Here is a 26,593-nt window from a genome sequence, read left to right on the forward strand (position 1 = left end):
AATTTCTTCTGTGACCGTGTGTGTGTGTGTGTGTGTGTGTGTGAGAGAGAGATTGTGTGGAAGTGTTTGTGTGTGTAGTATTTTTTGATTCCCTAGAGAAATCAGGAACTGGTGAAAATAAAGAAGTCATTTTCACACCTATAAATGCGCTGTTTCCACCCTTTCCTGCAAAGAGCTGTGACCTTACTTAAGTACCGTTGGTGCCGCACAGAATGAGGAAAGTGTGTGAGGTGGGAGCTTTGGCAAAAGAATTTCCTAAATTTATTGTTCTAAATATACTACTATAAAATCAAGCAAAAGAAGAGGTTCTCAAACTGAGAGGTGCTGTGAGAGCGATTGGTTAGACTTCAGCCATCATATGTTGAAAGCTGCCTTTGCCTCCACTCATCTCAAAAACTAATCCCAGATATGCCAAGTAAGTGAACCTTCTGTGTTAGAAGATCGCATTCTGCCTGGGGAACACAAATCGCAGACAATCTCTCCCCTATCCGTGTTAGCTTGTTTCTACTCCACCCCTTTGGCCTCCCTGAAGCAAGGAAACCTGCATTCCAGCATCAAATCCCAGCGTGTTTGTAGGGAGGTTCGGGGCCTGGAGGGGCTGGTGGGGGGCTGGATTCTGAGCTCTACAATATTTCTATCCCCCCCCCCCCCCTTTCTACTTCTGCGTCCTCACTGATAAGGAAATGGCCAATGGTCTCGCGGGGTGTGAGGTGAAGCAGTTGATTATCCTAAGGAACCAGAACGAATGTGCAGATGAAAGGATCCATTGTCAGTTCCAGCCGGGCGCTCTGACCTAGGTCGACCGACCAGGGCCCTGGGGCCAGGGAGTCTGCCTCCTGCTCGCTCTTGCCGCAGGCTTGACATCGCACTCACAAACCTTTCTTAGCCACAGGAGAGATAATGATAAGCCCCAACCTTCTGAGGAGAGTTAGTTCTGGGCGCTTGCCACGGCTCCATCACTCCAATTCACACGCGCGCACACGCAGGTGTGTGTACGGGTGGTGGGCTGGCTGGGGAAGAATCCCCGCGCAACTCATCTTTGTACCTTTCCAGGACCTCCCTCGTCGCACTCCTCGCGGGGACCTGGCCGCTGCTGTGCGCTGGGGACAGAAGGCAGAGCCCGCCGAGAGTGGCTAGGGGAGACTTTGGACTCGTCCAAGGACGCGGCTAACGCTGACAGCCGAGTTTAACGCAGCCCCTCCAACATCTCGCCCCCTCCCCAATCTCCCTTAAGTACCTGCTCTTAACGAAACTGGGTCGACGTAGATGAGAAACAGCATTCACATCTTTCTGCCTACCCTCTACAGCCGGAGGAGACAGGCAGTGTAGACACTACAGGACAACTGCTTCCCCTCTACCGCGGCAGAGTGCAAAGCGTGGGAAGGGGGCAGACTGCTGAAGGGTTGAGCCACAGGGAAGGCCTGGGAGAGACAGAATCTTTCCCCTCCCACGCCCTTGGAGGAATTCAAGCGGCAGAATATACCGCCCGCATTCAGATTCCCCGCTCCCGCTAAATCCGCGCGCGCTTAGAGCCCGGGGCCGGGTGGCCGCCTGCAGCATCAGCTCAAGCTTCCGCGAAAGGGCCAGCGGCCGTGCAGGAACTCCAGGCTGCCCTCCCTCCTCGGCCCAGGGGCGTCCGCCAACGTGCGGGTCGCCGTCAGGCTAAGCGTGCGGTCGCCACTCGCAGACGTGCTCGCGCCAGCCCGATCAAGGCGGCCACTCCAGCTGGAGGAACCGGGAACCGAACCCGCTTCTCCGAGCTCGACTGCGGACGAATCCTGGGGCCGCGCGTCGCAAGAGAAGCAGCCGCTGTGCGGCGCGGAGGGATACACCCCGGCCGCACCTCCCCTCCCCTCCCCGCGCCCCCGCCCCCGCCCCCGCCTCCGCCTCCCTCCCCGCCTGGCTGTGCTGCCGCCGCGGCGGCCGGTGCTGCTGGTGCTGCCGCCGCCGCCGCCGCCGCAGCTGCCTGGATATAGTGCGGCAAGGAGCGGAGCTTGCAGTCACTTTGCGAGGAGGAGCGCGCGGGCTGCGGGCGGCTGGGGCACCCCGGGAGCGGCGGCGGCTCTAGCTGAGGCGGCCGTGGCAGCGGAAGGTTCTCTCTCCAGGGCTGGACTTAATAACTTTGGAACTGTCCTCCAGTGTCACGTCCTGAACATGAGCCTCCTCCTCTCCTTCTACCTGCTCGGGTTGCTTGTCAGTAGCGGGCAAGGTAGGAGTGTGGTGCTTTATTGCATTTACTTTCCCTCCCCCTTCCACCCAACCAAGAGAGACAGAGAGAGATACAAGAAGAATTAAATGAAAGAACTAAAGTTATAGTTACTGTTGTTGTTATTTTCACTGTTTATTTTAGCTGCCACTAAAAATTATCTGTTCTGTGGAGACCCTTAAATAAGAGAAAATACAGAATTTGAGATTGGCATCAGTGAGCAGGAGATCAAGGCAAACTGCTTCTTTTTCTGGGATCTTGGCTTGCTCTGATTTTCATTACAAAAATTGGATGAGTGTGTTGGTGTGTATTAACAGTTAAATATGTGAGGTTGAGGAAGGAAAGGGAACGACGATGTTTTACAGAAGCAGCAAAAACTATCAGCATTAAACTCGTTTGTGACATATCTCTCGTGTGCAAGAAATTCAGTTCTTAGAGACTCTTTTTTACCCCCTTTCCCAAGACCCCAATTCCTGACGAGGAAGTGAACGATGATGGTTTATTTCTATTGAAACTAAGAGAGGGGCCATGGATGTTGTGTGTAAGACGGCAAATAGATAAAACTAGGCATGTGTTGCAGTCATTCATTTTCAGCACCCCCCCACCCTTGTTAATACATCAAGGTTGAAAATTTTTATAGCGTCAGATTGTAATTACACCTGTAAGGGATATTTTAGCTTGTGGAGAACTGGTGAGATTTTTACCTCTTGAGAAAAAAAAAAATGAATAGCTTATTAAAATAACCTGAGAGAATTTGTGGAAGCTACCTCTGTTTATCTATATAGAGATAGATCTGAATTTATCTTGCTTTGTTTGGATAGTTCACGTTCACATAAAATATATTTATAATAAATGGAAGCATTTTCAACTGTCCAGACAAGTTTGGACATTTAATTGGGAACACAAAATGCTAAAACATGCATTGGTGGAAGTCTTTAAAGAAAAAGAAAATAGATGTAATTTTGTGACGTATGATAGTTGCATAGAATGTTATATTATTAGTATGGTGTGAAAATTGTTTTTTGAGAAAACATAAATTACAAGACAAGTTAAAATATCTCCACTATATTCAATTCTAAGCATTTTCTAGCCTCTTCTGTGTTGCTCATTTGGTCCAGCAGGGGGTGGTAGAACTCCATTTTAAACCCAGAAATGGTTGTTTCTGTTCTTCCACACTCCCTGGGTCCTTCTATCATTCTTCAGCAGGGCTTGACATTTTGGATATGAAGCCTTCCTTTCTCTGCCCTCACCTCCCTAAAGCTATATAGTGTTAGTGGCTGATGAAACATGATTGGATGCAGATTTTATGTTCAGAAATCAGAATGCAAAACTGAATGTTGCTATAGTTTATAAAGTGTCTTGGTAAGATGCCGCTCATTTCCCCTTAATAATATAGAGTATGCAAAATTTCAGTCATAGCAAAATTGCAGATATATCCATCTGAAGCTGGTTTTAGCCCGGTTAATTTAATTACTATTATAGCAAGGATTAACATATACTTTATGCCCTACAGATATGCTGCTTTCATTTTTACAGAGCTGCTGATTATGTTTAACTGTTCATTTATAACATAGACAGGTATTAGTGAATCCTAAGAAGAAGTCCCTGAAAATTACAGTTAAAATACCACTGCAATTAACCGAGTGTAGCTAATGTGGAGTAAGATGGGGGCATAATAGAAAGCAAGTTTATGCAGACTTACGATTACATTGTGACTGGTTTGGAGAAGAAATATATCTCTGTGGTGGAGTCTGTGAATTTACATTTATAGACACTAAGTGTGTTGGAATTTGGGGGACAAAAGAGAAATCTAGGAATGTTTAAATATTATATACAGACACAATTTAATTTGGGTCTATATATGTGACATATCTGAAATTGTGATTCCCCTAATTTATAATTCACAGTGCAGGGTGATTGTAAAGAGGGGCTTTAAAACTAAAGCATGCATGAAAGGGAGCTTATATTCACTGTAATGAAACAGGGAAGGAGGAGAGCATCGTTCTACATATCTCTCTATCTAGTGCGATTTAAAAATGCCTGGCACTCATAGAGGCGTAAATGCATATTAGAAAGACCTAGCTTTTGTGAAACTGAACATATAGTATTTCTGTGCCATGTGTCCTAATGAAGTCGGAGATGGTGGGAAACAGCAATCCTGAACCTGGAGTCCAATTCTCTTATGCTAGTGTTTTGTCCTCCAATTAAGGATGAAGAAGCAAGTAGCAGACACACCACTGGAGCAGTTTTTGAAAAAAAGGGATCTAGTGTAACTCATAATTTTGTTTATTCTTTTATAAATGGGGCCATGGAAAAGCCTCCAGTTAGTGATCCCTGAGCTTGCCTTAGAAATACTAAAATCCCAGCTTGCTGATTTAGGTTTCCAACAATATACTTGCAGGGGATTTTATGAAGCATGATTGAAGCTATTGCTTTGGAAAGTGGTGTGCATTTAGACTGGGGAAAGGCAACGATGATGTATTCCCTTTTAAGTAGTCAAAACGTTTTGAACTGCAGCAGTTGAACAGCAGAAAATGACAGAAGTGAAAAACTGAGCAACTTAAGTGGATGCCAATACCATAATTAGCTAACGAGTTCTAATAGTTCTAACTTTCAACACAACATTATTGTTCTACTGTAGTGAGAGCCTTTTTTTATTATAGCAGAAATGCTTCTTTAAAAGCCTTTCATTTCCACTGCAAGATTAATATCTAATGAAGTAAGGCTGGGATTTAATTGTCAAGTCTGAATTTAGTTGTCAACCGAAAGGAGATTCTATAACTCTTAACTTCTGCAATTATTTTTCTTTGTATTCAGAACTTGGTCACAGTTTCTGTCATCATAAATCTCAAGTAATAACCTGAGTCTGTGATTCAAAGTGCATTTGATGTTTGGATCTATGTAAATCCCAATTCCCAAACTGTAATACGTATGGGCTGCTTTCCTGAAGCTTTAACGCTTTCTAAAATTATTGTCTTCTCCTTTTTAAAAATTACTCAAGTGTGATTATAATAAACATCTATTCCTGGATGCTTATATGTATGAAATAGAAGGATTTTTGTATGAAACTGTAAGGTAAGAACAGAGCTTTTCATCTCTTTTGCAATCCAGTTCAACCATACAGTTAGAACACTTGCCTAAGCCAAAATCTTGGGGAGAGGGAGGTGAATTGCCCAGTTAATTAGTTGAACTTAACAGGCATCTGCTTACATTTTCTCTCTTTGGCGAAGTGCTAGTAAGTCATCCTTCATTAGAGAAGTGTACCTTCTAAAAATAAAGCATGGGTTTGTGGGTGGGTGGGTGGGTGGGTGTGTGGGTGACTACTAGTTTCACTTTTACAGGACGTGTAGGTGTGTGGGTGACTACTAGTGTGTGGGTGACTGAGTTTCACTTCTCGGAGGCCAATGCCTTATCCATTAGGCGACTGGGGCTTCTTGAGTTTCACTTCTATAGGAAGGTCTCCACAAACCTGTCTTCAGTGTAGGCTGTTACACAAACAGCCTCTCTCAAGTACTTTTTAATCTACTCTGCTCTAATTCTTTGATGTCAGCCTCTTTAAAACGTTTCTATTGAATCAACTCCATATGCATTTGCACTTAGAGAAGATAGGCTGTGTGAATTAATATTGTTATTGTCAATGAACAACCCAGAGGATTTCCTTTCCTGCTTTATGTCAAAGGAGTTAAGCAGAGCATTTGGCCACTTTAGTTTCTCTAATGCTGAATTGGAGCCCAGGAGAAGAGCAAGAAGGGAAGGTGGTGGGCCCCCGGGGGTCCAGTGAGTCTTTTCAAGGACACAGTGGGCTAATGTTCTTCCAGAGGTAATGTCCCATTAGAGAAGCAATTAATGGAAGAAAATAACCTCATTCAGTACAAGAAGAAAGTCAAATTTCATATAATTTAGTAAATAAAATGGCTTTCTTTCAGACATAAAGCTAGTTTGTAATAGGACTGAGAAATGAGCTGTAGAAATTGACGCTGGTAACCAAGCCGAACAGTGTCATTTGTTTTTGTCTATTTCCTTGGGAGGCAGGAATGCAAATGGAAACAAGGTTGCCAATCAGAAGGCCCCAGAACTAGTCCTGCTGCTCTCTCTGGCTTTTGACATTTGGAAAATGACTTTAGTTTATCTGTTTTCAGGGTCACTCTCATAGCAGTGAACTTTTGAAAGCATGAAGAAAGTGTTTGATAAGTGGAAGCGCAAGTTTGAATTGCTTTTGTTTTTGTTTGTTTTTGTTTTGGTCCAGAATAAAATGAGTCCTCTGGGTGTTGTGCAAAATTAATTTAATAATTTTAATATTCTGATAAAGGGGATATCATTGTTCTTCAAGTTTTATTAATCTAGATTCTAAATTCCCTGTGCCCTTTATACCTCCCCAATTATATTGAAGGTAGACCTATTTACAAGATTATAAAATAGTTTTAATTTTCCAAATTATTTTATGAGAACACTTTGAGATGCACCCAGTGCTTTTATGCTTTTATTAAATGTAATCTTCCTGAACTTCATAGAGCCAAGTTATCTTTAATTGTTCAGCAAATAAAAGTGCTTCTATATGGCACTATTTAAAATATTTTAATAACTTTTAACCATTTACATTGTTACAATTATAATAGTGCTGATTCCCAATGGCTCTCAGTGTACTTTCTGGTGTCACATATTCACTTGGGCCACTAACAATTCATCAACCATTACAAGGTATTTTTAGAAAGCTGTGATCGAATGAAACAGACTTGTCTGAATTTAAATAGTTAAGAGGTATGATAGGGAATTTTAAGAGTATTTACAAATGTAACGATCAACAGATGACAGTTTTAAGGATTTCAGGTCAGTTGGTCAGAATTTTCTTGGCTCCATTTTGTTATTAAAATTAGCAGGAAAGGGGAAAGAACACTGGATTTGAAATCAGAAGATTTAGACCATTAAGTCTCCTGACTCTGAAGAAGTAACTTAAACTCTCAAAGCCATCATGTGCTTATTTGAAAAATCTGACAAATATATCTGATAGTTGCTATACTGCCATGAGGAGCAATTGTGATTATTATGCCAGACGTATATTATGAATACAGACAAATCTGCCCATGGTTTAAAAACATTCCATTTATTCAATTTTTTTTTTTTTTTAAGTCATCGCAAACTTCTCTGTGAATAGGAATACATGGGGGGGAGATAATCTAATTCATTGATAGGGTGGCTTATTCATCATTTACTCGTTTATCAAACATTTATTGAATGCCTGTAGTGCCTCAGACACCTTATTCAGCAGCATTCCTAGGAATGGTTGTATAGGTTGTGTAATGAACAACTCCAGGGGGCGCCACTCATAGTCGTGGTGATAGAATACATATTTGTTTTCACAATTTTCCAGCAGATGGCAGTAAAAAGTCTTGAGGAATGGGTTTCTTAGTGTATCACAGATCTCTTTTATGGGCCAACACCAGGTTGATCTTAGTCGAGGAGAGGCTTAGGGTGGGCACACAATTAGGATTAAGTGATTTACTAAAGATCCAAATAGTAGCTCGAACTCTGGTCTCTAAACTCTTAATTCAGTTCCCTGAATACCAAACTTTTGCAGCAGTTTAAAAAAATTAACATTTCTGGGGTGCCTGGGTGGCTCAGTCCTTAAGCGTCTGCCTTCGGCTCAGGTCATGATCCCAGGGTCCTGGTATCGAGCCCCGCATCGGGCTCCCTGCTCAGCGGGAAGCCTGCTTCTCCCTCTCTCACTCCCCCTGCTTGTGTTCCTGCTCTTGCTTTCTCTCTGTCAAATAAATAAATAAAATATTAAAAAAAATTAACATTTCTTCAGCTCAAAGTAATGGTAATATTTAAATGTTATGTCATTTTGTCAGTGAATCAATTAACAAATACTTGTTCAGGCCTTACAATGATTTTAATGGCAGCATCCTGTAACCCTGTAGACCACTGGCTCAAAGTGCATTCACCTCCTTGTAACGAATGCTCAGCAAGAATCCAAGGGACTATTAACTATTCTATGGATGAAGAAATTGAGGTACAGAGGAATTACCTGATTTGCCTATATCAATTATAGTTAGGAGTTATCTGGAATTAGGATTAGATTTTCAGTGCCTACTTTTTAATGTGTTTAATGTATTCCTTTGAAAATTTGCATGTGTGTGGAGGGGTAGTGCATAGAATTCAATGTTGATAGTTGAGAAGGCAAAAAATGTAAAAGCCAAATAAGCATATGAGAGATCAGTTAACTGGTCAACAAAATGTTGCAAAATGAGAAAAGAGATATAATTAATTAAAAAAATTAAAGGGTCTAAATAAGCCCTTAGGAATTCAAAACCTAGAAAGAGCTAAAATTTGTTGAGTGTTTGCTAACTGCCAGGCTCTATTGTAAGTACTTTACATGTACTAAGTAGCTTAATATGTGCAACAGCCCTCTAATTACTAATTGTATTACTATTCCCCTTTTACACTTGAGGACTATGAGGCATAGAAAATTTAAATAACTGTCTAAGTTTGCACAGCCAGGAAACAAAGATGTGAACTCAGGACATGTACAAAGATTTGCCCTTTAACCAGGACTCCACCTTGCCATTCACTGAAGCAGAAGGGGATTTAACATGGAAGATGGAGAAGATAAGACAAGGAGTTAACAACAGGTGAACACATTGTGAGAAGGGATGCTCCAAATGTTCAGAGGACAGAATAATTCAATTAATTAATTGAAGAGTTTGGAAAGGTGAGATGTTGGACTCGATTGTGGAAATATTGGTGGCACTGAGAGGCAGAAAGGCCTTGAGGTCAGGCTGAGCTTGACTCTGGTGTAGATCTTCAGGAGCCATTGTTTGGGCAGGAAAAGAACAAGATTTAGGTTTTGTTTTGTTTTTAAGTCTCCTGGCCATGCATGGGGTGGACCAGAGGGAAATGAAAAAGGAGTTGAGGGGTCATGTTATATGTTTCTCTGGAAAAATTATTGGATCTTAATAAGGCATTCGATTTGGGAAATTAGGAGGCAGGTGGTACCTGAAATTTCAAGCCTTTTTGACAGAAAGAATGGTTATCTTAATAGAAATAGGGAAATAGATAAATAAGACCACTTATTTTAGGTGAGAGGTGTTTTGTTTTTGTTTTGCTTGTTTGTAGTTTTCTACATTGATAGTTGAGTTTGAGGTATCCATGGGATGTCTAGATAGAAATGTCATCACTAACTTTGGAAAGGCCAACTGTTGATCTTTTCATTTCAGAATTTTTCTCCACTTTTATTTAACTTTGTTCTCTTATTCTTCCATCACTATTTGCTCTAATATTATTTGGTATGTGTGTGTCTGGAATTTTGAGTAAAATTTCAGAAGCATGTAGGTCAAATTCCTTTTATTATATATTCTTAATTCATTTTCACTGCTTATGCATAGCTTTGTTTTTCTTTTTTTGTTCTGGGGAAACAAAACATGAAGAAATAAGAAAATAAAAAGGAAATGAAAATAAACTAAAATTAAAAATTTTGATATGAAATATATAGAATTGGACATTTTTCTGTTAGTCTTCAGGGGAACTAATATTTTTGAGTGCCTACTGAATGCCAGGGAGCTGTGCTGGGCATTTTCACTCATTGTCTCATTTAATCCTGATAAAATCACCTTTGATAGATGATGTGTTAGGATCGAGAGTGTCGGATTGGCCTTGAGCTATTAAGTATGTTCTGTGGCTGACACCCAAAGTTGCAGCCAAAGTGCAGCGTACGCATTTAAGATACAATTCGGTTCCTTTGTTTGTGTGTTTCTTTGATACAGGATTGGTTAATAGGGGGATGATGCAGGAACTGTGTTGTTCCATATATCACTTCTTCATCTCATTAATTTTGAAGTGATTAAGAGCAAGCTTTCTCACTATTAAAGAGAAAGCCTTAGCAATCTATGAAGATGTTAATGAAAAATATGAAAAATCAACTCAAGTGCTTTCTTTTCTTGCAAGTATTTGTTTAGCAGTTTAAGAACCATTTTGATTTCCCATATATTATGTATCTGGAAATATTAAGAGTGCAGCTAAAAAAAAAACTGGAAAGTCACTTTCTCCTGTGTTAAAATGATGTATTTGTTTTTACTTTTTTAAAGGCTACACCCTGGATCATAGTTTTCATTTTAGAGTGAATGTCCTTCAGGCCTTGCATCTTGAAAGAAGATGCAAATGCTAGGTACAAGCATCAGTAAAGATTTAACTCTTCTAGTATTTTAATTAAGATCGTTATGGTTGTTGTTAGTACTTGGTTACACATTACTGTAGGTTTGGAATTTTCTGGCCTCCAATCCTGTCTTTTCGCATAAGCCATGATATTTTTTACTGCGTAATTTTGCAGGCACCAGCGTTTTTCAGGGAGGCAAATATGGTGTTAACATAGAAATGCATGCCACCACTTGTAAAATAAACTGATGTAATAAAGCTAAGACTTACAGTAGAGTAGAGTACATCCTAATTTAAGAAAAGAAGCACACATATACTTTGTTCTAAGTATTAATGAGGATTGTGGACAGTTTTTCTAATGTTGTAACTTGTCCATTCTCAACCAGCTTTTTAATAACTACAGTACTACTCCTTCTGATTGTTTTTATATTTATTGCCCTCCTTAATTTATCTCTGATTATTATTATCTATCAATGACAAATATTGAATATACCACCTGAGCAGAGCGGTTGCATATTTATATTATAGTGATAGCTTTGTGTCATTGATGAGAGAAATCTGAAACACACAGATTATGTGAAAATTAAAATATAACATGAAGTATATGCCATAATCTTTGTCAAAGTACTGATCAATGATATTGACCTGTTTTTTTTAATTTTCTTTATTACATAAACCATTTATAATTTTCTAATGTTTCTAATGCCAACTGAAATTAAGTACATTTTCAATCCTGTTCAATTCTTTTTCATACTCTTTATCACAGAATCACTGGCTTCACCCTACCTATTGTATAGATTATATACTACTATTTTAAACTAGGTTAAACTTTTGAATTATCAAAGGGTTGGAGTTACATTATAGAATTTAATGATTTTAAATGTACATATTATATAATGAGACGTACTAGTTAACAAAAACTTTGATGGTCAACTTAAATTTACCTTCTTGAAGTCCCACAATTATGCTGAAATGTAGATACTATTCCCGATTTAGAAAAGAGGAAAATGAACCTCGAAGATATCAAATTACTTGTCCAAGAAGAAACTCTTGAAAAATGGTTGGTTTAGAACTTGATATAAATATTTTATTCTAGATGCAGCATTTCTCCTATTGTAACATCTGTGCTTTTACAGAAATACATTTTATCCTATTAATGGAGCAATTCTCAGAAATAACTTTGTGGTACAGTAGATACTTTATGTTACTCTGCTCTTCAAAGTTAACTTTTGGACTGTGTTTACAGGATACATGCTGTTCATTTTAGAGGACTCCCTTTCACTTGACTTATTTGGGAATTCCTGACTTAGAACTGTCAGAATTCCCTTTTATTCACTTGCTGGATCCTGTTTTCTTAGCCCCGTGCTTGTTACTATGAACACCGAACACTTTTTCACCATTTCTAACATTCCCAGATTTGAGCCCTGTGTCAACACAGCTCATTTATTTTACATTTTTCCTAACTTTCTTTGCTCGGACAATTCCTATTATTTTTCTTCAAAACTCAGCTCAGCCATTTCATCACTGAAGACATTTTTCTTTCTCTCAACACATATACATACCCAGTCAATGTGTAAGACATTGAACATACAATCATAGATGGTAATATACCTGAATTCTGCATGTCAGACTACACTGTAACTGTATGTGACCTTCTGTGTGAACTCCCTCAGAGCAAGAATGCCTTTCCATGCTGGCTTGCCATTAAATACAATGCATTTGGTTAGGGAGTTCACTGTAAATTCATATGTGTATTCCTGAAACATAGTAGATGTTTAGTAAATATGTGCTAAATGAATATTTAAATATTACCCAGCAGGAGTAAAACAAACTATTTAAAAATATATTTAGTTTTGACTGTTGGGAATATATTATCTGTTGGTCTGGGTATTTGTTGTAATAATTTTGTTTATATCACTAGTGCACGTGATAGGCCTTCAATAAATATTTGAGTATTTGTAAAATAATCCAGTCAGAAGGAAAGAAAAGATGACCTGCCTTATCTCCTGCACTGAAAATAAATTAGACCAGGAATAAAGCAGACTTTTAAATCTTGCTATAAGATTTCTTCTTCTGAAGTCTTATCTGAGACATAGGAGACCATTATGTCATTGAGGTTATAAAGTCTTCAATACATAGAAATAAATGAGGGAGATATAATATGTTGATAATGGTATAATTGAACAGATTAGATAATGTCAATAGTAAATGCCTGATTTGTCAATAGAACAAATATTTAAAGTCCTCAGATATCAAGATAATCCCTGGGGTTAATTAAAAGCTGATTATTCAGTCAATGATTATTGGAAGCCAATTTTAAACTATATGTATAGGAAGACAAGCAAGATAAGAGTATTTTGCCTTATTTTTTCATAGGCACTTGGATTTTCTTTTTTTTAAAAAAGGAAATTCAGTTTAACCTAAAAACTTGCTTTCTTGTCTGGTAGCCATGTTTTGTCATGATTTTATGATGTTTTCCATGTCTGACTTCAGTGGTAAGAGCATTTAAGTTAATTGGACAAAATACATTTTCAGATACTCCAGAATGTCTTTATCACCTATTTATTTGTCTGCCTTCCATTTATCCCCTAATGTTACTGGTATTGTGTATGCCACTTCTAACTTGAAACACAGTTTGCAATTAGAGATATGACCACTGTTTCTGATTCATCCATTTTTTTACTTTCATCCCTCCCCCAAATTTCACGTAATGTATGATCACATCCATGTGAGTCATTTTGTTTCAGAGCCCGCTCATGAGCCCCATGCTAATGCATTTTACCTCTATGGGCATTGTGCGTGGTCTACAATTTAGCAACAAAATTCAGCACAGGTTATTGAAGGATATTATGTCATTCTCTGTACTTCACTGAAAACTTTCACAACCATATCCAAAATGGATAGGAAGTATTCAACTCTAGTATTCTCATGATATTTAAATAATACTTAGTACAGAATCTTGAGCAATTATGAAGTACCCTAAGTTACTAATGTATTTTCTCTTTCAAGTCCTTGTTCTGTTTCTATTGTATGAAACATTTTATTAAAAATACCCTCCATTCTACTCTGTGCATTAATAGAGATTATTTGGAGAAAGATGACTTCTTCAAGCAGAATGTCACTCCTTCTTGCTAGGAAAATCAAAGGATTAACCTTACTGACTATGGTGGGGCAGGGGTCTTGTTAAATTTCACTTGTCTCTTCCCATTTGGCTGCCTCTCAGCTCCTCATTTAAAAGTCTCCACATCTCAGGTGATGTACCTGCAAGTGGATTTATGATGGGAGAAGGGAAGTTGTCCTAAGAAGTGTAAATTGTCTTTGACTAATTGTGACTCCAGGACATATTCTGACTCAGCAGAAGGGCATACAGGGAGCTAAGAATGAGAAAGGAAAGTAAATACTATTAGTAAAGATCAAGCACTGTTTTGTTTCTAGAGGGTGATGCATCAGCTAAAAGGTAAGGAGGGAAGGAGTGGTAGGGTAAGACTTTGAAGAGCTGGGATAAAGGGTGACAGTGATAAGCATGCAAGGGGAGAAGGAGATGCCCAACTAAACAGAAAGGGACTCCAGACAACCTTGTGCCCTCAGGGAACAGCGTCTGTTTGTAAATATTTCATGAATTAATTGAATGAGGGAAGAGTCAGAGATAAACAAAGCAAGACACTAGTTACGGTGGTTAAGGACAGATTTTAATCAGTAATTTACCATATTGGGAAGGAAGGATATTACTATATTCAATAGGGTAAAGAGCCTAGTGTTGCTTTGTACAGAGATGACCAGGCGACCGGGTGTTTTTAAAGAGACAATGAAGAAATAGGGAGGGAGGTGTATGGGGGCTCAGTAGAGTCAGGGAAGTGAAAAAATTACAAAAAGTAGGAAGGGGTGGTTTGGTCTATTTGAAACCCACCTGAGTTTGTTAACTGGTGGTTATCAAAGTTAGGCTCCTACCCTCCCATAGAGATTAGAGATTGGGAGATAGGGGTCCTATCTTGAGGTGTGGACTTAAACAGGAAAGTCTTTTGGCAGCCTTGAGCTTTCTCCGGCACTTTAAGTCATCCCAGGGATGCAGCCTTGAGCTGTTAAAAATAATGTTAATGCTTCGTTCAAATCTTTATAGGTCAGGCTTGAGACCCAGTTGTGAAGAGAGCTCAGCGGAGCCTGGTTAGTTGGTAAAAGGGAGAATGTCAGAAAAAAAAAAATCTGTCAGTCACCCTGCAGAGTACTTTCTTATGGGTTACCTCATTTTTATATTCACAACATATATGGGATTTCTGAAGTATTATTTTACAGATGAGGGAACTGAATTTCATAAAAGTTAAGTGGCATCTAATAAGTCAAGGACTTGAAATTCAAATTTAGTTAATATTTGGTTCTAAAACTTTACTCATTTTTCTGACTGAACCAGGGTACCTTTGAAGCAGCAAGGGATAGCTGAAGGGAAAAAGGAAGTCCTGGGAGTAGCTTTAGTTTCAGGCTTTTACCACTCTTTCTGGCCATTTCTTTTGAATGGCTAAATCCTAGGTGAGTGACTACCAGTTAGCAAATGAGTAAATCTTTTAGGGACCTAAAACATTAATGAGCAGAGAGAACTAACAGGATTTAGAAATACTGGGTTCATGGTGGTTGCAAGGTGGGGCAGTTTGTCCAGGTTAGTGTAATTCATTAAGGACTATATAGCATTAATATTTAAATGTAAACTATATTTTTAAATGGCTTCTCTTATTGTAAAAACTGGAGTCATGAATAATTCAGTAAGTCATCAGTTTGTGGTTGACTTACTGAATACTTTCATTATGAAATTACATCAGTTTAGGATGCTTTTCGGGTCAAAGAAGGAAAGGATACATTTAGAAGGGCTTAAAAATAAAAATCTATTATAGCATGTAAGAAATCATGTGGAGGCAGGTTGGGACTGCATGTTTCTCCTTGGCTTTTGCTATTTTTCCTTGACTTTATGGAAGAAAGTTGTCTGCAACAGTTTCATGTATCACGTTCTTCTACAATAAAATCTTAAGTTAGGAAAGATAAATATGTCACTGGCCTTGTATTACAAAAAAAGGATACATTCTCGTATATCATCCCACAGACTTCCCTCAGTTCTCATTGGCTAGAATTGTATCATTGAAACTCCCCTAAACTAATGGCTGGTGAGGAGAATGTTATCACCATGATTTCCCCTGACGAATCACCTCTTTTCTGTTTCTGAGGGGAAGGTCAGCCTCCCTTGAAGCGTCTGATTGCTCCATCAAATTCAGTGTTCATTTACTGAAGAACTAGGGAGAAGAAATAGGGTGCAGTGGGTGGTCAGGTGTGTCTGCCACAGAGATATTGAGAGGGCCCTTTTAGACAAAGAATGTAAACTATGTCAGAAGTCAATATTTATTAAGCACTTACGGTGTGCCATTTCAATGTACTTTGTATGTGTGATCTGATTTAATTCTTCAGACTTGTGAGGATGATTATGTTTTAGAGAAGAGGATGGGAACAGATTTTGAAGTGTTTGAATGACCTGTCAAACTCACAAAGCTACTCAGTGGCAGAGTTGGGATTGGAACCCCAGCTGGCTGGCAACAGAGTCCTCTTTCCCTGCCAGGTGGCTGTAAAAGGAAACTGTTAACATTGGGCATAGTTTTACTATTGTTAAGAGTTGAAGAATGGTAGGTAAGGATATTAACTTCCTTTGTGAACAGGGTATATCCTGGGAAGTCTCCTGAGAAAGCTGTTATATACTTGATATTATTTAATATCTGTGTTTACACATCTATTACTATCTTTTTCTTTTTAAATTTTATAGATAATGAAATTAAGAGAGAGTGTGATAAAACAGTTTACCCAAAGTCACATAGCTATGAAGTGGCCAAGGTGGGATTTGACTAAAGACTTACTTTGAATTTGAGGGCTTGAGTGCTTCCTGCCATACAGTGTTTGAAGACTGTTTGTATGTGTGGCGTGGCTGGGGTAAAAGATTTGGGGTAAAACAAATTATATAAACCTGACTGGTCTTCCAGAATCTTATGATATCAAAGAAGCTAATTTTTTAAAGGAAATATATTTCATTTTCATTGCTTTTTTCCCCCAAACTAGACAGGAGAATAATGTTCTCAAATTTAAGGGGGCCAAGGAAAAATATTCATTTGATTTCTGAAAGAGTTGGATGAAAAATAGAAATGGAGGCCAGGGTCTCCTTTAGAAAGAGAAGTGGAAACTGCAAACAAAGAATATTGGTTTGATATTGAGTGATGAGACAGGCTAAGTATTGAAATGAGTAAACTCACTAATCAGGGGCTAATCTACTACATGCCGAGACCAAGATGTGAACCACACCAGTTCCTGGCCTCTAGATGGTTTCTTCCTGAGACTACACAGTGAATTAAAAGGTAGGATAGAGATTAAGATGCTTAGGGTATAAAACTCTGTGTGTGCTCTGTAATTACTTTTTCTTAGAAAGCTATTCTTCTTGGGCGCCTGGGTGGCTCAGTCGTTAAGCGTTTGCCTTCGGCTCAGGTCATGATCCCAGGGTCCTGGGATCGAGTCCCACATCGGGCTCCCTGCTCAGCAGGAAGCCTGCTTCTCCCTCTCCCACTCCCCCTGCTTGTGTTCCTGCTCTCGCTGTCTCTCTCTGTCCAATAAATAAATAAAATCTTTAAAAAAAAAAAAAAAAGAGAAAGCTATTCTTCTTCTCCCCATCCCCCACCCCCATGCCAGGTACTCTCACCAGCACTGTTTTTATGAATGGCCAAATATATGAAATTATATATATATATATATATATATATATATATATATACACATACATATATACATACATATATATGTATATATATATATATATATATAGAATGGGGGGGCGTGTGTGTGTGTGTGTGTGTGTGTGTGTACACCTACGTATGCATCTGTGTATAAAAACCTTGGAAAATCATTCCATCATTCCATGCTGTGTCAAAATGCTTGATATATTTATTCCATTATTTTCATTAGGGCTGAAATTCATGAATATTTTAAGTGATTTGTTCTTTGCTGCTTTTTGCCTCTAAGAAGAAAATGTACTCCACGATAAAACATTGGACTTATTATTCACACTTAGTGTAACTGAAGACTAATTAGCTAGTGTTTAATTTCTCAAGACTACAAAATATCTGTTGTCTCTCTGTTATACAAAATGAACAGCTAAACAGCTCTCCCACCTTATTTTTTTAAACAAACTCCCAGCACACAAACATTCATAATTTATGATGTCTTCCATCGAAACATATTCCCTGAATATAGATAAAATCAGCATTTGGAGCATGGATGCTTTGGTTCCAGCTCAGGGACTGTGATTGAAATGCATGTACATGCTTGAAAAATTCTTCATTTTCATTTTGCCCAATTTGTAACTGCAGACATGAAGGCTGCTAAGTTTCTAGCAGTGTTATGCTCTCTTTTACATTGTACTGTACAACTGAGTTATAACATTTGTTTCAAAGCTGCTGAACAAATTGTTTAACATATTTGTAATATCACAATAAGGATTGGATCATAAAATGTAGATACACATTCTCTTGTATCTGTGTTTGATTGTCATGTCCCTTTTGAGGATTACTAAGTAGATAATCTGCTTCTATTTCTGATGACAGAGAACAAATTCATTTGTGTAAAGAGCTTTTGTGAGATATGTTGCTAATGTTTTTCATATAAAACATTTCTGTATTTGCAGGTATTCAAGACAACTGAGTTTACTTATTTGCAGCCAAGTAATAGTGTTCAAATTAAATAGTGTCTATTCACTTTATCATTGACTGGTTTATGGTTTTATGGAGATAAAAGTGTTTTGAGAAGAGCTTTCCTTTTTCAATAATGGCATTGAATTGTCCCATTTTAAAAGATGTCTTTGATATTCTTTTAGTCCTTATGGTTTGGTGACACCAGTCAAAATTGTTTCTAAAGTGTTCAGAATTCACATCGCGTGGCTGGTTGTTGAAGCGTTCTGCCTGAATGATTGGGTACTAAATGAATTTGTGCCAGCACATGGCAGTTCCAGCCATTGAGGCCAATGGCTGGTTAGTGCTGGGGCAAAACTCTTTCCCATGCACAAGTTGGTAGTGGTTTCCTGCGAATAAATTTGGATCCTGTGGCCCAAATGATGTCTTCAAGAAATAACTCAACATCTGTGTTTTATTTCCAGCTCTGTTCCATACTCAGTGAAGCCCAGATCACTACTTAGAGCTAAATATCTTTACATTCCCTTTAGCGTCAAAGCAAAAGTTTTGTTAATTTTACTTGCAAACATTTTTACTTTGATTTGTGGGCATGCAAATGCTTTGAGCCCTCAAAATATTCTTTCATGTCAGAGGCTGTGTGATGATGGTGAAGAGCACAGAGTCTGAACTCTGGCAAATTTGAATTCAAATCCTGTCCACCCACTTGCTTAATGAGAGATCACAAACAAATGATTCACTTCGCTATTCCTTAATATTCTCATCTGTAAAATGGGGATAATAATAGCACTACTTACATAGTAAGTGTTCAATTAATATTAGCTATCATTATTAATATTACTCTAAAGCCAAGGTATAATTACATATTTTTTTATAATTTGTTAACCAGCCTTCCTTAAAAGGCTTCTAAAGAGTTTGGCTCTGTGGAAAACAATGCTGTGGTAAGATGTCAGATTTTTTTTTTTTTGAGGTGATTATTAGTTTTGGAGAACTGTGTTATCACTGCACCACTGATTACATTCTATTTAGTTTTCCCACATATTGTGAAGGGTGGATGGCAGCTGGTAAGTTTGGCATTTGGGACCTTTATGGTTTCTGGGGTATCTGCTTTTCTTTGTTAGCTGTTTGCTATCATGGTGCAGGGCATCACAACTGAGGCAGAACGGAATTAAGGATAATTACACCATTTATTATGTGACCAACTAAGAACTGTTTAAATTCTGAATCTAGTGCCAAGTTCTGTCTCGCTCTCAAGGACTTTCCTCCTCTTCCAATAACCCTCGTCAGACTCGTGTCTGGGTTTAGGGGAAGCTTATTGTCCTTGTTTGTTTCTCTACTCTTATCCTTCCTTAATTCGAATGTGGCTCTTGGTTCTGCCTGGAATTTGGGCAGTATCTGTACTACTGACTGTTGGTTTGCCATCTGGCCCATATCATGGCGGGGGGGGGGGTAGGCAAGAAGAGACTAAAGAAAGAGGCAGATTGGTAGGTGTCAGGGTTAATAAATTTACAGACAAGGCTTATCTTGAGTGCCCACAGACAGTAGATCTCTGCACCTACCGGCCACAATCTTGAAAGTTTATATAGAGGCCTTAACTGGGTGCAGTCACGTGTACCAACCAGATGGTTTTGCCAACACATTGTTCTCTTAAGGATGCATACTTGAAAATGGCTCCCATTGGGGGAACGGTTGGCATAGTGCACTAAGGCCTGGTGAGGGGGTGAGGAGCCTCCATTTGCCTATGTCCAGCTCATGGGTCAGCTGGCGGTCATGTCCTCTTGATGACCTCCTCCAACACTGATGTTTCATACAGTCTGTTTCCACAGGATGATCAATGCGGGTGGTTCCCACACTACTGAATAAGGCTCCACCTCAGCTCCCATTGACCCTGATATGCCCAGAGGCTTAACATTAGCAGTTCCTCTCTTATGACCTAGCTAGTGGTAACCCTCCCCCCCCCACCATCTCCTATCTGCTGGGATTTCTGGTTTATTTAATTAAGCTTTAGTGATCTTCAACATCCCCTTCTCTGGCCAAGGTGGTTCAGTGACAATATATTCTCCTCTAATATTTGCATCATAATAAAGGAATTACAGGAACACTTGTTAAATCTCTTGCACACTGCAGAAGAGTTAGTGAAGACTTAGGGGAGGAGCATACCTTGGGCCCTCTGGGGCCAACTAACCTTCCCAATCTTTGTTCCTTATTGTAATCAGTCATGCCAATGCCCTTTGCATGCTTGCAGATAGAAAACAAAGAAAAAGCCCTGTTCTGCTCTCAAATCTCTGAGTGGTGATAGTAGTAGACATTATGGTGGTAGAGATGGTAGGGCAATTTGCCCAGTTGCCTTCTGGGCCCCGTCAAGAATGACAACACAAAAAAGGAAAAGGTAACTCTCTGACACTGGACAATCACCTGTTTTCATCATTCCCAACAACTAGTTGCCGTTCGTTTTTTAGGGAATGGGGAACTGTCCTTAGAGCAGGTGCACTCTTCCTTCTCTGTGGATCATGTTTTATAACCTCTTTGCTCTGAGTCATCCGTTACTGATATTAAAAGGGACACTTGTTATGAAAATACTCTTTTCTTTCAGGTGCCTGGATTTTAATTCTAAAATCCTAGCATTCAAAGCTACCCATTCTACCATGCTCTACTTAAAAGTGCCATTTGAAAATCAAAGCTAGGAGTGACACGTTGGCTCTCCACTCCTGCACTCCCTGTCAAGAGCGCCTGGGTGGCTTAGATGGTTAAGCGTCTGTCTTCCGCTCAGGTCATGATCCCAGGGTCCTGGGATCGAGTCCCGCATCAGGCTCCCTGCTAGGCGGGGAGCCTTCTTCTCCCTCTGCCTCTCCCTCTCTCTCTCTCTGATTCTCATGAATAAATAAATAAAACATTAAAAAAAAAAAAAAAGGGCTGGATGGCTTAACGGACCGAGTGCAAAGTCCCGGGCAGCAGGTTCAGAAACCTGCAAGATGATGAAGACTCTGGGGTGTAGACATATCAGAAGGAAATGGAAACATGAAAGGGGCAATGAGCAAATTGTGATCATTATGTTTACATAAAGTAGAAGGATTGATTTGATCCCCAACTAAAAGTCCCAGAATAATTTTCTAGAGGTAGTTTTTAGGCCCTTCATAAGATGGCAGTTTTGAATTCTCTCAGTTTATCATATAAAATGAAGCTCAGACCCTGCTTTATTTTTGAAACCTTTCTTAGTCATTCCAAATTACCTTTCTCTCTTATAAACCACTGGAATATAGATTAGTACTGCCCGTTTATAATCTCATATAGTCCTGGGTTGTAAAGTGTTTTATTTTTTTTAATTTTTATTTATTTTTTTAAAGATTTTATTTATTTATTTGAGAGAAAGAATGAGAGAGAGAGAGAGCATGAGAGGGGGTTGGGTCAGAGGGAGAAGCAGACTCCCTGCCGAGCAGGGAGCCGGATGCGGGACTCCATCCCCAGACTCCAGGATCATGACCTGAGCCGAAGGCAGTCGCTTAACCAACTGAGCCACCCAGGCACCCTGTAAAGTGTTTTAATTTCACTAATCTTGTCTTCTAAATCAGATTCTAAAACAAAGGCTTTGTGTTATGTGATTCACTTAGTGGATGCTCAGTAAAGAGCTGTTGAAAAAAAATAAATGAACGATGCTCTTACAGTGCTATTTATATTTATTATAAAAGAGATTTAAAACTGTGACAAAAGAAATTTGTGTTAAATAAAAAAGATAAGTATCTGGCTGTGAGGACTCATAGATTAGCACATCTTACTGATAAATATTATAGAATATTTGCTCTTTTTTTTTTTTTAAAGATTTTATTTATTTGACAGAGAGAGACACAGCGAGAGAGGGAACACAAGCAGAGGACTGTGAGAGGGAGAAGCAGGCTTCCCACGGAGCAGGGAGCCCGATGCGGGGCTCGATCCCAGGACCCTGGGATCATGACCCGAGCCGAAGGCAGACGCTTAATGACTGAGCCACCCAGGCGCCCCATAAAAGAGTATTTTTTAAAAAGATAAATATACATATAATTCAAGATTTATAAATATATACATCGCCTCCAAAAAATATATATCCATCGCCTCCAAAAACAACAACAACAAAAGATTTATTGATTCATTTTAGAGAAAGAGAGCATAAGCGGGTAGAGGGGTAGAGGGAGAAAGAGAAGAGAGAATCCTCAAGCGAACTCCCTGCTGAGTGCAGAGCACCAAGATCATGACCTGAGCCGAAATCAGGGATCAGCCACTACTGAGCCACGCAGGTGCCCCAAACATAAGTCTTTATCTGATTAGAACAGTTTTGGTGGAAATATAAATTAAATAATCAAAGTTGTCCTAAGTTCTCTGAAAATATATACTTAAATATCAAACTTATGTGTTTTTCCTTCATATCAATTCACTAGTTTGAGTTAGCAATTTAATAAGGAATATTTACACTTCCTTCTCAGTGATCTCTCTTACAAATTTTTAGAGAAGAGAGCAAGTAAGTATAATAGTCAGAAACCCAGAACCTTATCTTCTGGTAAATACTTTAGTTACTTATGTGCATTCCCTACCTACCTAAATTTCTTTTTTTTTCCCCCTGACTCTTAATATTCCATAGCAAAAGTCTATTTCACTTATAAAAAATATGGAATGACTTTTCAAAAATGGCACCACCCAGATAAATATTTGAATTATTTTGTTAAACTTAAAACTATTATATTAGTAATACATCCAAGTTAATTCGTTCTGACTACTAAATGTGTCCAAAGAATACTCTAACATCTATGTTTTGAAATGTCAAAACTCTTATCTCTTTTCAGTTTAATTTTAACAGGAAAAAGGTCAGAAGTTAGAAGTGATTTGTATATAAATATATATCTTACAATAATTAAATAAGCAAAACTGCCAATAACAGAGGTACACTAAAAGTTAAAGTAGGAGAAATTAGCCATCCTAAAAATGTCTGTGATTTAAAATAAAATATTCCTGGGCGCCTGGGTGGCTCAGTTGGTTAAGCGACTGCCTTCGGCTCAGGTCATGATCCTGGAGTCCCAGGATCGAGTCCCGCATCGGGCTCCCTGCTCAGCGGGGAGTCTGCTTCTCCCTCTGACCCTCCCCCCTCTCATGTACTCTCTCTCTCTCTCTCATTCTCGTTCTCTCAAATAAATAAATAAATCTTTAAAAAAAATAAAATGTGTTAGGATTTATAACCTGCACATGTGAAAATTTATCTGTGGTCACACTGTAAAAGATATACATACAACAGTACTCCTAAAAACCTAAATAAGAATATGAGAGGCAATAGCATAAAAATCAAAACTAGCTATGTTAGTGTATTTAAAGTTACATTTAATTTAGAGTTTTCTGGGTACAGGAGAAAATAGGATATGTAATTTTTATTATCAAATTATCAAATTATACCATACTGTTTATCCAGAAGGAAGATTAAAATTGATTTAATGTGTGACTTCTGATGTCAGATAGTTTTAAACAGTTTAGTAGATGATGACTCCCATACTAATTTTAGGAAATATCCAGATATTTTTTAATAGTACCATTTCATATAGCCATCCTTGGAAAGAGCTTAGGGCAGAGCAGATTGTATTCATCTATATCATTTTTTTTTATGTAGTGTTCAGCGATTTATTAGTTGCATATAACACCCAGTGCTCATCATATCAGGTGCCCTCCTTAATACCCATCACCTGGTTACCCCATCTCCCATCCCCCGCCTCCCTTCTGTAACCCTCAGTTTGGTTCCCGGAGTCCAGAGTCTCTCAGGGTTTGTCTCCCTCTCTGATTTCTTCCCATTCAGGTTTCCCTTCCTTCCCCTGTGGTCCTCCTTATGTTCCACATATGAGTGAAACCATATGATAATTCTCTTTCTCTGCTTGCTTTATTCCACTTAGCATAATTCCCTCCAGTTCCATCCATGTTAATGCAAATGGTGGGTATTCATCCTTTCTGATGGCTGAGTGGTATTTATGAACCACATTTTCTTTATCCATCCATCTGTTGAAGGTCATCTCGGCTCCTTCCACAGTTTGGCTATCGTGGACATTACTGCTATGAACATTGGGGTGCATGTGCCCCTTCTTTTCACTACATTTGTGTCTTTGGGGTAAATACCTAGTAGTGCAATTGCTGGGTTGTAGGGTAGCTCTATTTTTAACATCTTGAGGAACCTCCACAGTATTTTCCAGAGTGGCTCTACCAGCTTGCATTCCCACCAACAGTGTAAGAGTGTTCCCCTTTTTCCACATCCTTGTCAGCACTTGTTTCCTGTCTTGTTAATTTTGGCCATTCTGACTGGTATAAGGTGGTATCTCATTGTGGTTTTGATTTGTATTTCCCTGATGGCTGATGATGTTGAACATTTTTTCATGTGCCTGTTAGCCATTTGTATGTCTTCTTTGGAGAAGTGTCTGTTCATGTCTTCTGCACATTTATGGACTGGATTATTTGTTTTTTGGGTGTTGAGTTTGAGAAGTTCCTTCTGGGTCTTGGATACCAGCCCTTTATCCATAATGTCATTTGCAAATATCTTCTCCCATTCCATGGGTTGCCTCTTAGTTTTGTTGACTGTTTCCTTTGCTGTGCAAAAGCTTTTTATGTTGATGAAGTACCAAAAGCTCATTTTTGCTTTTGTTTCCCTAGCCTTTAGAGACGTGTCTTGAAAAAAGTCTCTGTGGCCAGTGTTGAAGAGGTTACTGTCCATATTCTCCTCTAGGATTTTGATGGATTCCTGTCTTACATTTAGATCTTTCATACATTTTGAGGTTATCTTTGTATGTGATGTAAGAAAATGGTCCAGGACTCCACCCCCAAGTTACTAGAACTCATAAAGCAATTCAGCAACATGGCAGGATACAAAATCAATGCACAGAAATCAGTTGTATTTCTATACACTAATAATGTGACTGAAGAAATCTATATCATTTGTATATATATACTATAAATCAAAGAGATAAGTATTGTTTATTGTTTATTGTTTAGTTTATATTTTTAGACAGTTCAGTGATACTAGATTTTTTACATTCAAGCAAGGTGTTAACACATAAGTTTGAGTGATGAATAATGAAAAGAAAAATTCACAAATGTATTTTTTTAGAATTGGCCTTGTATATCTTGTACTCATTCCTATTTGTCAAATCCTTACAGCCATTGAAGCCTATGGGTAATAAAAATATATATAAGCCCTGGATCATTTTCTCAAGGGGTTTACCATCTAGTAGCATCAGTAATAATACACTTATTCCCAAAGCAATAGTACAAAGAATATGTGCTATTTCCATATACGTGACAAAATGTGATATCAACCTGTGAATGCAATTTGATTATATGGTGTCCACCAAGTGCTGAGAATTTGATTGAAACAACACAGTGCAATGAAACTCTGCCTCAGGAAGAACCATAAAATCAACCAGTTTTATTCTGCCACCCACATACCAGTTCCTTTATGGTACCATTATTGCTGGGGTCAGGCACCTTGCTTTTTGCTCATGCACTTCTCCCTGGAGCAAAGAAGATGGTTAGGTTTTGTGTTTTCCAATAATTCCTATTAAAAACAGAGCAACTTGAGATATTTATTTATAAGAGAAAGAGTTGCAAATTATTTTAATCAACAATCTAATTTTACAAAGGAAAAGAAAAAAAAAATCCCTTAAAGGGATAAATGACTTTTTCAATTATCGACAGCTAGCAAGTAGCATGGCTTGATCTAACTTGACTTTCAACTTAAGTAGAAAAATTTTCAGTAGTTCATATTATGGAAAAAAAATGTGTTTGGCCAAAATTTCATGTGCTTTTAATAATTATTTTAAATGTGCCAGGTTGTTTCCTGTGTTTTATCCAAATATCTATTACAGTCTTTTATTCCAAAGGGAAAGGATTTAAAAGTTAGAGTAGAACTGTTGTAATATGTTCTCTCTCTCCAGGAGTGGCAATACCTTTATATCAGAGAAGACATTTCCAGGATACTGAGTATCCCACTGTTTCTTTAATATTTTGTGATTAATCGGAGGAATTCAATTCCTATCTTTTTAAATACTAAAATCACTGTTAATAAAAGTAAGAGTCTTTATTGCATTTAAAGTAAGTGTGTTAATTTTACTTGGAATCAGACCAGTCTATTTTATCTTCCAGGAATTTATTCTGTGATGTAAATGTTTATTTTCTCACAAAGAGGGGACATTTTAAGAGAAAAATGATAGAAATACGGCCACACTTCCAGGGCAGAGAAAGCCGTGTTGGTAGCCAATGAACTGGGTATACTAGAAGTGTGAGTTGTTGTGAATCAAAGTGAGAGAGTAGGTCAAGAGGGAACTGATTTGTGAAGTGTACCCAGGAGTATATATGAAGTCTTGGCCAAAGAGTGTTGAGTAAATTGATGTCTTTGGACAAATTATGTGAAGATAGAGTTGAGTAAGTTCAAGGACAGTCATTATTATATATTAAATTGTGAATGATAACAAGAGACTGGGAATAACGCAAGCCATTTTCTGTGGTAGAGTCATTTAAAAGATTAAAGTCCAGAAATCAGTTTACTGAG

The 26,593-nt window shown here is 38.5% G+C and overlaps 1 protein-coding gene across 2 annotated transcripts in view; it reads left to right on the forward strand.

Annotated features, from left to right (window-relative positions):
- Positions 1-1,949: 1,949 nt before the first annotated feature.
- NCAM2 (neural cell adhesion molecule 2) overlaps positions 1,950-26,593 on the forward strand; it is a 521,997-nt gene continuing 497,353 nt past the window's right edge. For both annotated transcript variants that reach the window (XM_027584956.2, XM_027584957.2), the window contains exon 1: positions 1,950-2,209. In XM_027584956.2, coding sequence (XP_027440757.2) covers positions 2,155-2,209 — 55 coding nt within the window. In that variant the 5' untranslated portion in view covers positions 1,950-2,154. The remainder of the gene's footprint in view (positions 2,210-26,593) is intronic.

The sequence above is a fragment of the Zalophus californianus genome, chromosome 1 (genome assembly GCF_009762305.2).
Source record: "Zalophus californianus isolate mZalCal1 chromosome 1, mZalCal1.pri.v2, whole genome shotgun sequence".
Classification (NCBI taxonomy): Eukaryota; Metazoa; Chordata; class Mammalia; order Carnivora; family Otariidae; genus Zalophus; species Zalophus californianus.